Source organism: Bos mutus, chromosome 5 (assembly GCF_027580195.1).
Source record: "Bos mutus isolate GX-2022 chromosome 5, NWIPB_WYAK_1.1, whole genome shotgun sequence".
Taxonomy (NCBI): Eukaryota; Metazoa; Chordata; class Mammalia; order Artiodactyla; family Bovidae; genus Bos; species Bos mutus.
In genome coordinates, this window is record NC_091621.1 from 91,413,641 (window position 1) to 91,429,955 (window position 16,315).

At 38.9% G+C, this 16,315-nt stretch overlaps 1 protein-coding gene across 2 annotated transcripts in view; it reads right to left on the reverse strand.

The window, feature by feature from the left end:
- ITPR2 (inositol 1,4,5-trisphosphate receptor type 2) overlaps window positions 1–16,315 on the reverse strand; it is a 584,772-nt gene that overhangs the window by 177,677 nt on the left and 390,780 nt on the right. For both annotated transcript variants that reach the window (XM_005902445.3, XM_070371231.1), the window contains 5 exons: window positions 11,370–11,478; window positions 10,498–10,685; window positions 4,609–4,792; window positions 3,655–3,911; window positions 233–433 (listed from right to left, as the gene is read on the reverse strand). In XM_005902445.3, the coding sequence (XP_005902507.2) occupies window positions 233–433; window positions 3,655–3,911; window positions 4,609–4,792; window positions 10,498–10,685; window positions 11,370–11,478 (939 nt within the window). The remainder of the gene's footprint in view (window positions 1–232; window positions 434–3,654; window positions 3,912–4,608; window positions 4,793–10,497; window positions 10,686–11,369; window positions 11,479–16,315) is intronic.

Genomic DNA, 16,315 nt, shown 5'->3' on the forward strand with positions numbered 1-16,315 from the left:
TTATCTGGGATGTTTTCACGGGAATTTCCTTTTACAGTGAAATTAAATTAAAATATGGCATAGTATTTGCTAGTCCATAATTCAGTCTTTGTATGCTTTGTTAGGAAAGTAAAAATATCTGGCAAAGTAAAAGAAAGATCTTTCAAATGCACACAAAGCTTGGCTCTTTCACCAAGTTGATCCTTTGGCTAACTGGTCGGAATAATTTTCATGAAGGACTGCTTTCAGTTACCTGATTTTCATGGCATGGACCTTGGCAATACTCAGTCAAGCTCTCCAGAGTCTGGTTGACCAGCACTACATTCTTCTCGTTGATGTAGAGACCCAAGAGTCCCAGGCCTCCTGTTGTACTTCCACAAATGCAATCCAAAAACTGAAGGGTCTCACAGACAAGGTTGTAATTGGTTTTGTTGTTTTGATTCCTCAGGAAGTGCTAAACAGAAAAAAAATATACCCAAGGCATTAAAAAAAAAATCACTATGCTAAATGTTTTCCGTTTTCTCTCTATGGGTGTTTTTTCAACCCAAGAGGATCCCCATGGCAATGTGGAATGGACCTGCCCTTTATAACGAAGTATTCACATTTATTACATTTCTCTTGGGGTTAAGAAAAGAGAGATATATTTTTCAAGCATCTATATTTATCAATACAGTTCATAAAAAACATTTCTCAATGTCATTATCTTAAAACTATATACAAAGGGCAAAAATAATTAAGCAGCAGGTAAGGAGAAAAGAAAAAGGAAACCAGAAGTTAATTAGGGAAAGAAGCAATTGAATAGTCAACTAAGCAATCCCTTATACATAGTGCAGCTTCAAATGATACAACCGCTGCGAAGGGCAACTTGGAGGACCTGTCAATATTTTGAGTAACAGACAACTACAAAGAGATCCAGAGCACACCGCTTGTAACAGCCCCAACTGAAAATCACACCATACCAATCACAATGGGACCAATTTAATGAATAATTGTATATCCAAACACTGGAATACTTAGAAGCTGTAAGAATGAGGTACTTCAGGGGGCTTTCCTGGTGATTCAATCATTGGGAATCTTCCTTGCAGTGCAAGAGATGCAGGTTTGATTCCTGGTCAGGGAAGTAAGATCCCACATGCAGTGGAGTAACGAAGCCCGCGTTGCCTGTATGCTCCAGAGCCTGCCCACCACAACTAAAAGATTTCTATGATACAGTGAAGATCCTGTGTGCAACTAAGCCTCAATGCAGCCAAATAAATAAACAACTACTTAAAGAAAAATGACGTACTTCAATATGTACTGACATAAATATAATTTAGTAATAGTTTAGTATAAACTTAGTAATAATTAATCTAGTAACTGTTGTTATTTAGTCACTAGGTCATGTCCAACTCTTTGAGACACCATGGACTACAAGTGGTGGGCTTCACTGCCTTCATCATCTTCCAGAGCTTGCTCAAACTCATGTCTGTTGAGTTGGTGATGCCATCCAACCATGTCATCCTCTGTCGTCCCCTTCTCCTGCCTTCAATCTTTCCCAGCACTGGGGTCTTTTCCAATGAGTTGGCTCTTCCCACCAGGTGGCCAAAGAACTAGCATTTCAGCACCAGTCCTTCCCATGAATATTCAGGGTTGATTTTCTTTAGGATTGATTGTTTTGATTTCCTTGCTGTCCAAGGGACTCTCAAGAGTCTTCTCCAACACCACAGTGCAAAAGCATCAATTCTTTGGCACTCAGCTTTCTTTATGGTCCAACTCTCATATCCATACATGACTACTGGAAAAACCGTATCTTTGACTAGATGGACCTTTGTTAGCAAAGGGATGTCTCTGCTTTTTGGACCTTTGTTGGCAAAGGGATGTCTCTGCTTTTTAAGATACTCTCTAGGTTTGTCATAGCTTTTCTTCCAAGGTGAAAGCATCTTTTAATTTCATGGCTGCAGTCACTGTTCAGTGATTTTGGAGTCCAAGAAAATGAAGTATGTCACTGTTTCATTTTTCCCCCATCTGTTTGCCATGAAATGATGAGACCCAATGCCATGATCTTACTTTTTTGATTGTTGAGTTTTAAGCCAGCTTTGTCACTCTCTTCTATCACTCTCATCAAGACGTTCTTTAGTTCCTCTTTGCTTTCTGCCATTAGTGTGGTATCATGTGCATATCTGAGGTAGTTGATATTTCTCCTGGCAATCTTGATTTCAGCTTGTGAGTTACCTAGCCCAGCATGTCACATGATGTGTCCTACATGTAAGTTAAATAAGTAGGGTGACAATATACAGCCTTGACGTATTCCTTTCCCAATTCTGAACCAATCTGTTGTCCCATGGAAGGTTCTATCTGTTGCTTCTTGACGTGCATGCAGGTTTCTCAGGAGGCAGGTAAAATGGTCTCATATTCCCACCTTTTAAACAATTTTCCACAGTTTGCTGTGATCCACAGAGTCAAAGGCTTTAGCGCAGTCAATAAAGCAGAAGTAGATGTTGTTTTTTTGGAATTCCCTTGCTTTTCCTATGATCTAACAGATGTTTGCAATTTGGTAAGGTAACTACTAAAGGGCTTCCCAGGTAACGCTAGTGGTAAAGAGTCCACCTGCCAATGCAGGAGACGCAAGAGACATGGGTTCAGTCCTTGGGTCAGGAAGATTCCCTGGAGGAGGAAATGTCACCCCACTCCAGTATTCTTGCTTGGAAAATTCCATGGGCAGAGAAGCCTGTTGGGCTACAGTCCATCGGGCCACAAAGAGTCAGATACAAGTTGGCAACTGAGCACACACACACGGGATTAACAAACATACACTACCATATATAAAATAGGGCTTCCCTGGTGGTTCAGGTGGTAAAGAATCTGCCTGAAATGTGGAAGACCCAGGTTTGATCCTTGGGTCAGGAAGATGCTCTGGAGAAGGGAATGGGTACCCTCTCCAGTATTCTTGCCTGGAGAATTCCATGGAAGACGAGCCTGCTGGGCAACAGTCCAAGGAGTCACAAAGAGTCGGACATGACTGGGCAACTAACACTTTCACTTCCACATATAAAATAGATAAACATTAAGGATTTACTGTATAGCACTGGAAACTATACAATATCTTGTAATAATCTTTAATGGAAAATAATTTTTAAAGATATGTGTGTATGTATATATATATATTAAAAAAACGGAATCATTTTGCTGTAGTCCTGATACTAACACAATATTGTAAATCAATTAAACTTCAAAAGCAAGAAAATCCTCTTCTATATTAATCTGTTTATAATAAAAACATATATGTTTATAATAGACATATATTAACTCTGTTTATAATAAAATATACTCTGTATCCTCATTCAAGAAATATGAACTGAGCTGGCAATGATGAAGGCCCTCCAAGTCTTACAAAACCCTGAAAGGTACAGATGAAGCAAAACTGACTTTATTGAACAAATCTGAGAGTCCTAAGGTTAGATGATACCCACTGAGACTGAAGAGATGTGAGTTGAGGATGCAAAGAATGATACTGTAGGAATGCATAAAGGAATTTTCTTCTCATTTTTCTTCACCCAGATACCAAAATTTCTTCCCATTTCAGAAAAGCACTATTGTTCTTATTCTCTCTCCAAAACGACTTATTAGTTTTATCTGAATTTAATCACTAACATCATAGGCTGGATGCTCAGCTCTCACACAAAACAGAACAAGTACCTGCAGCTCCCGGTTATGATTCTCACAGAGTAACTGCAGAAACCTCAAAATCGGCTGCATGATGGCAATGGCAGGGCTCATTGTGACTTCCTCGGTGGACCTGTCCTCGGCATTTCCCGCTTCAGGTCCTGCACACATGATGTCTATTTCTGGATCCATTTCTCTTCTGTATACACAGTATGCTTTGGATGTGGCCGAAGAAGCTTCTGTTAACTGCCCTTTCATTCCCTCTTTTAAATGTAATGATGAATCCCTTACTGAAAATAAAGCAGTACTCTTACATTTATGAATTAACTTCCATTTGCTAATTAAAAAAAGACAGTTACCCAAATTCTCTAACAATTGGATTTCAAATCACCTGACAAGAGGTGCAACAACTTTTCCCAAAAGATTCTGAAGGAGCAACCAAAAAATTAAATATGCACTGGGATATTTTTTAAAAAAGATCTTAATGCTTAGTCCATTTTAGAAGGGCTCCTGTCTTTTTGATAAATATAAAATTAAGAGCTCCTAAATACAAGAAAGTGATAAAATAGTACAAAGTTCAAAATATTTATACAATTTGTTTTTACTATCCTGATGACTTTGTTATTTCAAATTCCAAGAATCTTTCATAGAGTTTAGTGCTATAATTCTGGTTCTTACAGTTTACATTTCATGAGCATTCAGAAGGGATGGGTAGCTGTTCTTTACCAAGAATTTCACGATGAAATCAAATATTTTCATGTCACTAGTTGCTTTGCACTGATAATTCTTTGTTTGAGGCTGACCCCACAGAGCTGTTTGAAGGTCAATACCATGACCACAATAATTCAAGGACAGTGTTCCATACACAGAGGCACAAGTGGCATAATTAGACTAAGGTAAGTGAGATGACAAGATAAATGAGCTCTAAAAATTGTGTTACCCTCTTTTCTCTTACTCATTCTCCCAAATACTCAACTAGTCCTTTACCTCTCATCCGTGGGCCAGATGTCATCAGTTCTGTGTCATCATCCCTTTTCTTGTTACCTAAGTCGATGGTGTTAACTGTCACTGTTGATCTTATCTCTTTCTGAGCAGCCTTCATTCGGTCGTAGAGAACTTTGAAGAATTTTTCTGATTTTTTTTGTTCATGTAACTGCTGGTAGAAGGAATACTGCAAGAAAACGTATTTTAAGACATCGGCCCCCAAGGGTGTTTCAAATAAACATAAGCATTATGGATAAAAGCCCGTATTTAATGTGCTGCTCATGATTATTTCATAAACTGACAGCTTTACCAGTCTCCTATACTATTTACTGTGTCCTAATAATAGCTTATATTTGCTTAGTACTTTCCACTAAAATTCAACATAATTTTATGTTATTGAAGTCACCTTTAGTGATTATTTGTTTTAAAATCTCATAAGAACACTCTAAGAGTGGTATGCAAAGAGCTCTTTGATTTTTATATTATTATGAAGTCATGTTTTGTGCAGTACTATGTATTGAGGTCCTACTGTGTTCCAGGCCCCATGCTGTGAAGTGACAGAACACTCAGGAAAAATAGCTACAGTTCCTGCCTTCACGACTCTGTAATCTAGATTGGAAAACCACCACTAATTCTGTGATCATCCTGGTAAATGTGAGCCTACAAAGTTATTTTTCTCTTTACCTAAATTATTGTATATTTAATTTAGACTGTGTTACCATGGCAGCCTCACTCACAGGAACCCACTGATAAGTAGGCACTAAGTCCCTTGGGTATTTTATTAGCTACATTGCTTTGCCACAGGATCTAGGACAAGCCCACCATAAAATGCATGAAGTGAACTCTTTCACAATCAATAATGATGTGGAAAGGATTCAACAGTCAAAGTATGATAAAAACACATCTCTGGAAATAACGAACCTTGAGATCATTTGCCCTAATCATTGTCTGCTTGGAGAAGTATCGAGAAGAGGTATGAGTTAGGAAACGTGATATGCTCTGGACAAGAAAATTTAAGTTATTAAGACTAAAACCACGGGACAGACACAACACAAACAAGAGAAATACAGTAAAAATAATTAATAAAGATAGTAATTCCAGTCACTGTACTGATATGAGAAGAGTTATATAAACTTGATAAGAGACAATGGATAGAAAACATCTGAAGAAATAATGACTTCCAGATCAAGTAGAATTGACTATAATCCAATAGAGTAGGCAATTTGGGGGAGTTTGGTTCTTGCAGAGGATACCCCTTCTGAAAGAGTGCCTGAAACCATGACTCACAGGTCCTGGGACCTGCAGGTATGAGTCTGTCTAATGACATCAGGCCTGGAAATGGATACCTGTCTTGAAATTTCTACTGTGGGTGATGCACATTCTCAAAGCGTTTTCATAAAGTCTTACAAGTCGGTTTCATACCTACAAGGGGGAAGCACTAGGCAGAGGGCTAGCAACAATTCAAGAAAGCAGGCCAAAAAGCCACAGTAACCATAGCAACCACAGTGAAACCATCAAGCTGGACCTATTAATTCAGAGGATAAAGGCAGATTTCAGAGACCTCTGTGGTCCCATAAATTACTCTTATGCTTGAACCCTAATATTTTCAATATAATGGCATTAGAAAGCAGAAAGGGATTCCTATATATTAATGAAGAAGTTATAGAACTTTGTAGTTCTATTAACACAAAGTTTTATAATTTTTATTGTTCCTTGACATGTATTATCTCATTGATTCTTTCAGGACAACTGTGTGATGAACAGAACGTGCTTATTTCATTTTATATATCAATAAAATAAAGTTTGGTGAATGTAAATGACTTTCCCAATATTATATAACAGTAATAGAGATAGGATTTAAATCTAGATTCTCTGACTCTAAATCACTATATAAAATGACCCTTTAAGCTCAAAATAACAAATGATTTACATGGACTTTTAAAAACTAGAAAGGAAATCAATCCCGAATATTCTCACTGGAGGGACTGATGCTGAGGCTGAGGCTCCAATACTTTAGCCACCTTATGTGAAGAACTGACTCATTAGAAAAGACCCTGATGCTGGGAAAGATTGAGGGCAGGAGGAGAAGTGGGTAACAGAGGATGAGATAGTTGAATGGTATCTCTGACTCATGAGTTTGAAGCTTTGTGAGATGGTGAAGGACAGGGAAGCCTGGCATGCTGCAGTCCCTGGGGTCGCAAAGAATTAGACACAACTGAGTGACTGAACAAAACAACAACAAAGCTGAACACTATGATTTTAATAAAGATAAATAGTATGCTTTTATAATATATATATAATCTCAAGAGCTAGCATAACAATTCAATCCCTCACAAAGGTACAGGTTTTGGTTAGGAAACCACCTCCATAAGCTTCAGAGTATAAGGGGAAACTCCTTGGTTTTTTTCAGGAGCCAAGGTGATAGATAAACAGTTCCATATAGTAGAGGAAGGACTTTCACCCAAGAAGGATGGAGGGTGACTAGAAATGAGAGGGCAGAGAAACGAAACGAAGTGAGGACCCAGAGAAGTGAAGTAATACTAGGGTGTAATACAGGGTGATCAGTCAGTGAAACTTCCCAGGAGTGAGTAGACAGAAGGATATTTTAGAACGGACATTTAAAAATATTTATTATTTATTAGCTGCACCATATGGGGTCTTCTGTTGTGGCGTGCAGGCTTAGTCGCTTCGCAGCATGTAGGATCTTAGTTCAACCACCAGAAATCTCTGGTGGTTGCATGACCTCTGCATTGCAAGTTGGATTCTTAACCAGAGGACCACCAAGAAAGTCCTGAAAGGAGATGTTTATAGCGGTTAAGAGCACAGAAACTGGAGCCTGTCTGCATGGGCTCCAATCCTAGCTTGATTTCTAACCAGCCATGTGAGCTTATGTGTATCTCAGATTCTTCTTTGGTAAGATGAGATAGGACTCAAGTTCCTGCACAGGTTGTTGTGAGGATAAATCAAGCTAATACACAGAAAGCACTAAGAAGAGTGCCCAGTAGTTAGGAGGCATTAAGGAAAGTTTTGACCAATCTAGATGGCATATTCAAAAGCAGAGACATTACTTTGCCAACAAAGGTCCATCTAGTCACGGCTATTGTTTTTCCTGTGGTCATGTATGGATGTGAGAGTTGGACTGTGAAGAAGGCTGAGCGCTGAAGAATTGATGCTTTTGAACTGTGGTGTTGGAGAAGACTCTTGAGAGTCCCTTGGACTGCAAGGAGATCCAACCAGTCCATTCTGAAGGAGATCAGCCCTGGGATTTCTTTGGAAGGAATGATGCTAAAGCTGAAACTCCAATACTTTGGCTACCTCATGTGAAGAGTTGACTCACTGGAAAAGACTCTGATGCTGGGAGGGATTGGGGGCAGGAGGAGAAGGGGACGACAGAAATGAGATGGCTGGATGGCATCACTGACTCGATGGACGTGAGTCTGAGTGAACTCCGGGAGTTGGTGATGGACAGGGAGGCCTGGCGTGCTGCGATTCATGGGGTTGCAAAGAGTCGGACACAACTGAGTGACTGAACTGAACTGAACTGAACTGATTCTCATGGTTGCTATTATTAGTGTACAATTTGAAATTATAATTTAACCATCTTCTTTTTCCTCCCCTCAACCAATTTTTAATTAAGTACATTTAAACATATAAATTGATTTATGTAGCTAAGAGGGTAAAACTTAAGAAAGGGCATCAGATCCCTAATTCAGGACTACAGAAGCTGGGTGTCAAGACCATCCCTGAACTAAGTAAGCAAGACAACAGTGGCCAATGAGACAATTAGAATATAAATCCCCCTGGATTTTGATAGAAGTCTTGGGGAGGGTAAGCATTCCAGCTGACCTCAGTTAGACCTCTTAGGGCCAGGAGCACACAGTTGACATCTGGGTTACACAATGATGTAGATAAGCGAGAAATCTGGATAGTGTAAGGCTGGTAAACAAGACTGTCATAACCCATTTAAAAGATTTTCATAAACAAAAATCACCAAATTCTATTTCATCAAGTATTTGTCAAATGGCTATAAGCTGTAGATACAAAGAACAAGACATGATCCCCTTACTTTAAAGAAGATGACATTTAACTGGAGAAACAGAATATCATATCGGTAACAACCAAGCAAAGCAGCATAGGAAAAATGCCAAGTGAGCATCCAAGAAGCAAATGTCATGGGAGCTCAGATAAAGAAGTGGTCCCAAAGGCCACAGCCAAATAGTGAAGACTTTGTGAATAGAAATGGACTTGGACCACTCATTCATAGGGATGTTCACTTCCGATTATTTACTGAATCCCTAGGCTGGGCCAGACATGGTGCCAGAAACAAGGGATGTGAAGATGGAAAACATGTGGTCTCAACCTCTAAGGATTCATAATTCACTAGACAGAGCCTGCTGTACTCATGAAGAGGCACACACACACAAAAATGAAGAAATGCTACTGCAGATATCTGCAGGATACAGCAGAAGCATAGAGTCACTAGTGGACAGAAGGCTTCCCAGAGAAGTTCATGAGCTGAGTCCTCAAAGAGGAGAAAGTGACATGAGAAATGGCACAGCACATCTGAGGAGCTATAAAGAGCTTAGTACAGCTGGTGCACAAGAGAAAGGATGGAGGCGGGGAGAGATGGAGTAAGAACGGAAAGTTAGAAAACTTGAAGAGACTAGATCATGAAGGAGCATTTGCCTTTATAGAGGAAAGTGACTAACTTTAAGCAGGAGAATAATATGTGTTTTGGAAAGATATCTTTAGAAACAACATGATTTTTTTTTTTCATGCTTAATAAGACGTGGTGTCTACTTGCCATGAATACGGAAAATAGATTTTGTAATTTCAATTAGTTATTTGCCTTCCTGACCAAGGCAAACCTGGAAATACCTGGTTAGTGAGTGGCAGGGCTGGGAGGAGGAAGCCTGTTCCCTGGGAACACGTCCCAGCTCTCAGGATCACACAGTGAGCTCTGCCTTTAGGTGTGGGGAAGTTCAGGGGCAACTTGGCAGGAGTTTCTAAGTCACGTGTGTGCCTTCGGGAAATAGTGGTGTGATCCTACATGAGGTGAGCACACTGCTCACTGGAGTGGAGCACTGAATAGATGAACAATGACTCTCAAGTCACCCCTCCTGAGCTGAATGAGTAAACAGAACAAGAAAAGAAGGAATGGTTCTTCTCTCCCCACAACAGGGAAAGCTTCACCTACTCAGCGGCAGCAGGGTAACAAGTACCGGCAGATTTGGGGAAGAAGGAACAGAAGAGTTCTCAGTTTCTAAAAAAGTAACTGAGATGCATGGTGAATATTATCAGAACTTGTTTTAATGTCAAATACTGTATGAGGAATTTATATATATATTGCCTCATTTAACAAATGCACTTAATTCCTTTTTTTACATATAATTCTTGGATAAGTCAAAATGTCCTTATCTGCTTAGTCAGCCTAAAATTTCCCTAAGCAAATGAGAATTTCTGGAATGTTCTGCTTCACTGAGTAATTTGCAAAGTTCTGCTTCCCAGGTGGTTCAGTGGTAAAGAACCCATCTGCCAATGCCAAGAGACTTGGGTTCAATCTCTGGATCAGGAAGATCCCCTGGAGAAGGAAAAGGCAACTCATGCCAGTATTCTTGCCTGACAACTCCCATGGACAGAGGAGACTGGCAGGGTACAGTCCACGGAGTTGCAGAAGAGTCTAACGAGACTTTGTGACTAAACAACAACAAGGTACTTACTACAGCAAATCAAAACATTTATAAGGAAAATGTGATACAAAGTTGTTGTGGGATTTTTTTCTTTTTGAGATAGTCATGAGAAACTTAAAGAAAAATCATTACTTTCCAAGACAAAGAAGTAAGAAATACAAAATACCAAATGTAACCAACGACAATGATTGTAAGCAGGTACCTGAGTTTGTGTGTTTCCTCCTTCCAGCGAGGCAATGCCAAGTAAGATGCCTTCTGAGAAAATTCTGTCATTTTTGGTATTCACTATAACATCGATGACAAGTTCAGATGCACCTTCTTTATCCAGGAGACACTGAATATCTGACATGGATATCCCCATCTTATCTGAATCTTGCCCAGAAAAGCTTCCTGTGATTAGGAAAAATAAATAAGTAAACCGTTGTCGAAAGGCTCAAATTTGTTTCATGAACCCAAAATCATACAAAGGGTTTTTAATGTGCTTTATACTTATTTTTCCAGTTTTATTGAGATATAATTGCTATATAACATTGTACAAGTTTAAGGTGTACAACATTAATAATTTGATAGATGTATATACTGCAAAATGATGACTACAATAAGATTAAATTATCATCTCATAAAGTTAATTTGTATTCCTTGTGATGCGAACTTTTAGCACCTATTTTCTTAGCAACTTTCAAATATGCAATACAGTACTGTTACCAACGGTCATCATGTTGTATATTACAGTCCCAAGATTGCTTTATTTAACTGAAACTTTGTTCCTTTTGACCACTTTCACTTAATTTCTCTACTCCCCACTCTCCGCATCCGGCAACCACAAATCTGATCTCTGTTTCGCTGAGTTTGGAGTTTTAGATCACGTATACAACTGATTCTTGCACTTAGCATCATGCCCTGAGGTCCATCCTAGATGACACAAGTGGCAGGGTTTTCTCTTTGCTATGGCTGATGGTGCTTTTTAAATGAACCTTTTCATATTTGTGCTATTTTTAAGAAAAACACTAGAACAACACTGGTACACAGAGATGTTATTAGAATTTGAAAATAAAGGGAAAAATGATATCTTGCCTCCTCCTTGTGCAGTTTTGCAGTAGGTTCCAGAGAGGTGTCCATTTATAGAGACTCCGTAATCACCTTTAAAGTATCGATTCAGGAGGATTTTTCTTAATGTATTACCCTAATAATAAAAAGGATAAGAAAAATTTTATTGTTCCTTTTTCTAGTAAAAGGGAAGGTTATCAATACATTAAAATGCCACTTATAATGCATTTTATTGATGATGTTGAATATGGAAAAACTAATATTGTATAATATTTTCTAAGGCAAAAATCTGCCAATATTTCCCATGAAAATAACAAAAATGTTGCCTCTCCCAGAAATAAAGAATAAATATACAGTATTTTCAATAGAACAATACAGTCACAAACTCTATAAATTTAAAATTGCTTCAAAAGCTGAGGGTTCCAGTGTCGGTAAGAATATTCATGGTGTCTAAAGAAAACACGGGTTAATAAATAACCTAAGAATTGGAAAGGAAAAGCCTTCACTTAAATAGGCTCAGTAAAAAGAGCTAGACAAGTCCTAGGTATACAGAAGGTGCTTAAAAAACTAAGCTTGAAAAAAAATTAAGCTTGATAAGACAGAGTGAATTATATTTAAATTCTAAGAGCTTTATTCAGAAGATAGCGGGCAAAAGATAGTCTATCAAACACACAATTCAAAAATTCCTGCTTTCTACTGTTGATTGCTAATGAGGTTGACAGATAGTCATAAAGTAGTTGGTTGTTTGGATTTCCTCTTTCAGAAAGACTTTGTTTACCTGATTTTTTTCAATTAGATTATTTCTTTCACTATCGACAAAAAGAAGTTCCTTATATATACTAATTTCTAGTCATTTGTCAGTTATATATGTTGTACAGTCTTCTTGTTTATTACTCCCCTTTCACCACTTTTCTTTAACGAAAAGAGCTGTTTAATTTTAATGTAGGCACATTTATCAGTGTTTTCCACTAGTCTTGCGTTTTTGCGTTTTTGTTAGAAATTCTTTCCAACTGTGGTTCAGAAAGACATTTTCAAATACACTCTTTCAAAAGTTGAAAATTTTGCCTTTCACATTTAGATCTATACTCCAATTTGAATTGAATTTTGTGCCAGGTGAAAGGTAAGATCTTAATTTAATTTTTTCCATATTGACATCAATTGTTCCCACATAATTTACTGCAAAAATCATTTTTACCATTTATCATCAATAAACTTCTATCATATACCAAATTTTTTCTGTCTTCAATTTTGTACAGATTACAAGAGATTTTTAAAATAGTATATTTTGCAATATAGTTGCTTGCATGAACAGAAGAAATATAGATAACTCCAAATCTTCCATTTTATTGGTTATGATTTGAATAGACAAGAGTACTTTTTAAAGTATCATGTAAGGTCTATAGATTTAAACTATTGACATTAACAGCACAACTGCAACGGTAAGGGCACTGTGGTCCAAAAGCTTATGCGTTGGCTGCAGATCATGCAGCTAACAGGTGATAGACTAAGACCTGAATTCAACTCCTGATGGCAAAATGTGGCCATCGCCCCAGGCCAAGCCGCATGTCTGCTTCGCATGCCTCCCTTTCCTGCTGTGACACGTGACTCCACTGCACCTTCTCTCTCCCATGCTTTGGTTGTCCCTGTTTCTCCAGCCCTTCAGGCTTTGTCCTCAGTTCTCTAACTCTTGGCTCCCCACTCCCCATCAGCAACTTCTTCCAGCCCTTGCTTGTACAATCCCTTGGGCAGGTCTCACTGTCAAATGTGTCTCCTCCATCCTTGACCTGGTTCTCCAGAGCCTCTCCTTCTCTTTCCATCCACATTTCCTTATCTACAGCTGCAGGTTCTACTGGCAACTAAACTCAGCTTTTCACAATGGATTAATTCTTCTCTCTTCAATGTGTTTCTCTCTTAAGTGGAAGAAATTCAACTGGTTTCAAGGCGATCACATCATTCTGGTCTTTTACGCTCCAATATCCCCCCAACTTGAAAATGACTTGTGAAAACCTATCCATTCTACTTTGTTCAACCGTTGGTTCCAAGAGTGTCTTCACACATTATACTGTAACCCAACTGAACTCTGTGATGATTCCTCAACCACAGTTTTCTAGTCTTTCTCTTTGTTCATATCGTATTCTCAGTTTGAAAGCTCTTCTTTCGTCTTACTTATGGACATATCCTTGGAGGAGGACAGGGCAACCCACTCTAGTATTCTTGCCTGGAGAGTCCTGTGGACAGAGGAGCCTGGCGGGCCACAGTCCATGGAATCACAGAGTCAGACACAACTGAAGTGACTTATCACACAGGCACGGACATATCCTATCTTCCCTCTTCACTCTACAAATATTCATTAAGAATCAACTGTATTTTAGGTACTATCTTAACTTAATAAGATATAACCCTCCTCTTAGACACAGGTGTAAAGAACAGACTTTTAGACTCAGTGGGAGAAGGAGAGTGTGGGATGATTTGAGAGAATAACATTGAAACATATGTATTACCATATGTAAAATAGATAACCAGTGACAGTTTGATGTATGATGCAGGGCACCCAAAGTCGGTGCTCTCTCTGTGACAACCCTGAGGGACAGAGTGGGGAGGGGGGTGGGAGGGGGATTCAGGATGGAGGGACACATGTATACCTATGGCTGATTCACACTGATGTATGGCAAAAACCATCAAAATACTGTAAAGTAATAATCCTCCAATTGAAATACATGAAAAAATACAAATAATTTTTTAAAAATATAACCCTCCTCTCAAAGAATTTACAATAAAATCAGTTCCATATGAGAGGTCCATACTAAGACCTATGGAAGTGCTTAAGGGGGAATGGCTGACTCAGAAGAGGTTTCACATGGCAAACCTCCCCTGCTAACCCAGATGATCATCCCAGCAAAGCTGTCTTGTGCACAGTGTGGAACAAATGTCCTAAAGGTCACAGTGCCAAGAATTCCAACAGACACTCAGAGCATTACAGTGACTTTTATTTACTGACACTTAAAATTTTAGAACACATCTAGTATTCCTCCCTATTTCATGCTTTCTTCATCTAAGATTTTTTCATACAGGGGTGCTATGAGTAAAGGTGGTGACTAGTCTTAGAAGAGAAAGTGAGGTGTTAAGAGCTTATGCCACCAGTGAAGAGACTCGACTCTCCCCTGTCAAACCAAAGTGGGGCACTTACAAAAGACACAAGAAACTAAAACTTCTCTTTTTATGTTGAAAAGAAAGCCTTTTGAGTTGAAATAACTTCATCTGGCCAAAGAATGATGCTTCCAAAAGGGTAGGAAAAACAAAATAAGACATTTCTTTGGAGTCAAATGGACTTTTTATCATGTATCTCATTACAGCAGAAGGAGATGCTACAAAAGACCTTTTTAGACCCATAAATTATACGGTTCAAGTTGTAACCTGGGGAGAAAGATGTGAGAACACATTAACTGAAGTAATTTCTTTAAAGGGCAGCTCAGTTTGTCGTACTAATCATGGTTCTCACCTCTACACATGAATGGATTGCTTCTCACTCAAACTCTGTAACATACAGTTGGCCTAGCTGTAATAAATAAAACTGACAAAAGTGAAAACACAGGACTGTTTTTCTTTTTTTATGGTATGGCTATTAATTAATTATTTTTTTTGGCTGTGGCAGGCAGGATCTTAGTTCCCCAAACAGGGATCAAAGGTGCTCCCTGGCAGATGAAGTGCAGAGTTTTAACCACTGACTACTAGGGAAGCCCTAGGACTGTTATTCTTGATATGGCACAAGTCACAGTCACCTCCTAGAAGAGAAACTGTTGTGAATGAAGCCCCAGGTCTACATGAATGAGCTTCCATTTTATTCTCTGTAAGAGTCTTTTAACCCCATTACTCCAAGAACTCAACCAAGAGACAGAGAAACAATAGTTTTTTAAAGAAGAACTAGAGTGATCACGGTGGTGTGATCACTCACCTAGAGCCAGACATCCTGGAATGTGAAGTCAAGTGGGCCTTAGGAAGCATAACTACGAACAAAGCTAGTGGAGGTGATGGAATTCCAGTTGAGCTATTTCAAATCCTAAAAGATGATGCTGTGAAAGTGCTATACTCAAAATGCCAGCAAATTTGGAAAACTCAGCAGTGGCCACAGGACTGGAAAAGGTCAGTTTTCATTCCAATCCCAAAGAAAGGCTATGCCAAAGAATGCTCAGACTCCTGCACAGTTGCACTCATTTCACACGCTAGTAAAGTAATGCTCAAAATTCTCCAAGCCAGGCTTCAGCAATATGTGAACCGTGAACTTCCAGATGTTCAAGCTGGTTTTAGAAAAGGCAGAGGAACCAGACATCAAATTGCTAACATCCGCTGGATCATTGAAGAAGCAAGAGAGCTCCAGAAAAACATCTATTTCTGCTTTACTGACTATACCAAAACCTTTGACTATGTGGTTCACAGTAAACTGTGGAAAATTCTGAAAGAGATGGGAATACCAGACCACCTACCTGCCTCTTGAGAAACCTATATGCAGGTCAGGAAGCAACAGTTAGAAGTGGACATGGAACAACAGACTGGTTCCAAATAGGAAAAGGAGTTCATCAAGGCTGTATATTATCACCCTGCTTATTTAACTTACATGCAGAGTACATCATGAGAAATGCTGGGCTGGAGGAAGCACAAGCTGGAATCAAGATGGCCAGGAGAAATATCAATAACCTCAAACATGCAGATGATACCACCCTTATGGCAGAAAGTGAGGAAGAACTAAAGAGCCTCTTGACGAAAGTGAAAGAGGAGAGTGAAAAAGTTGGCTTAAAGCTCAACACTCAGAAAACGAAGATCATGGCATCCGGTCCCATCACTTCATGGCAAATAGATGGGGAAACAGTGAAAACAGTGGCTGACTATTTTGGGGGACTCCAAACTCACTGCAGATGGTGACTGCAGCCATGAAATTAAAAGACACTTACTCCTTGGAAGGAAAGTTATGACCAACC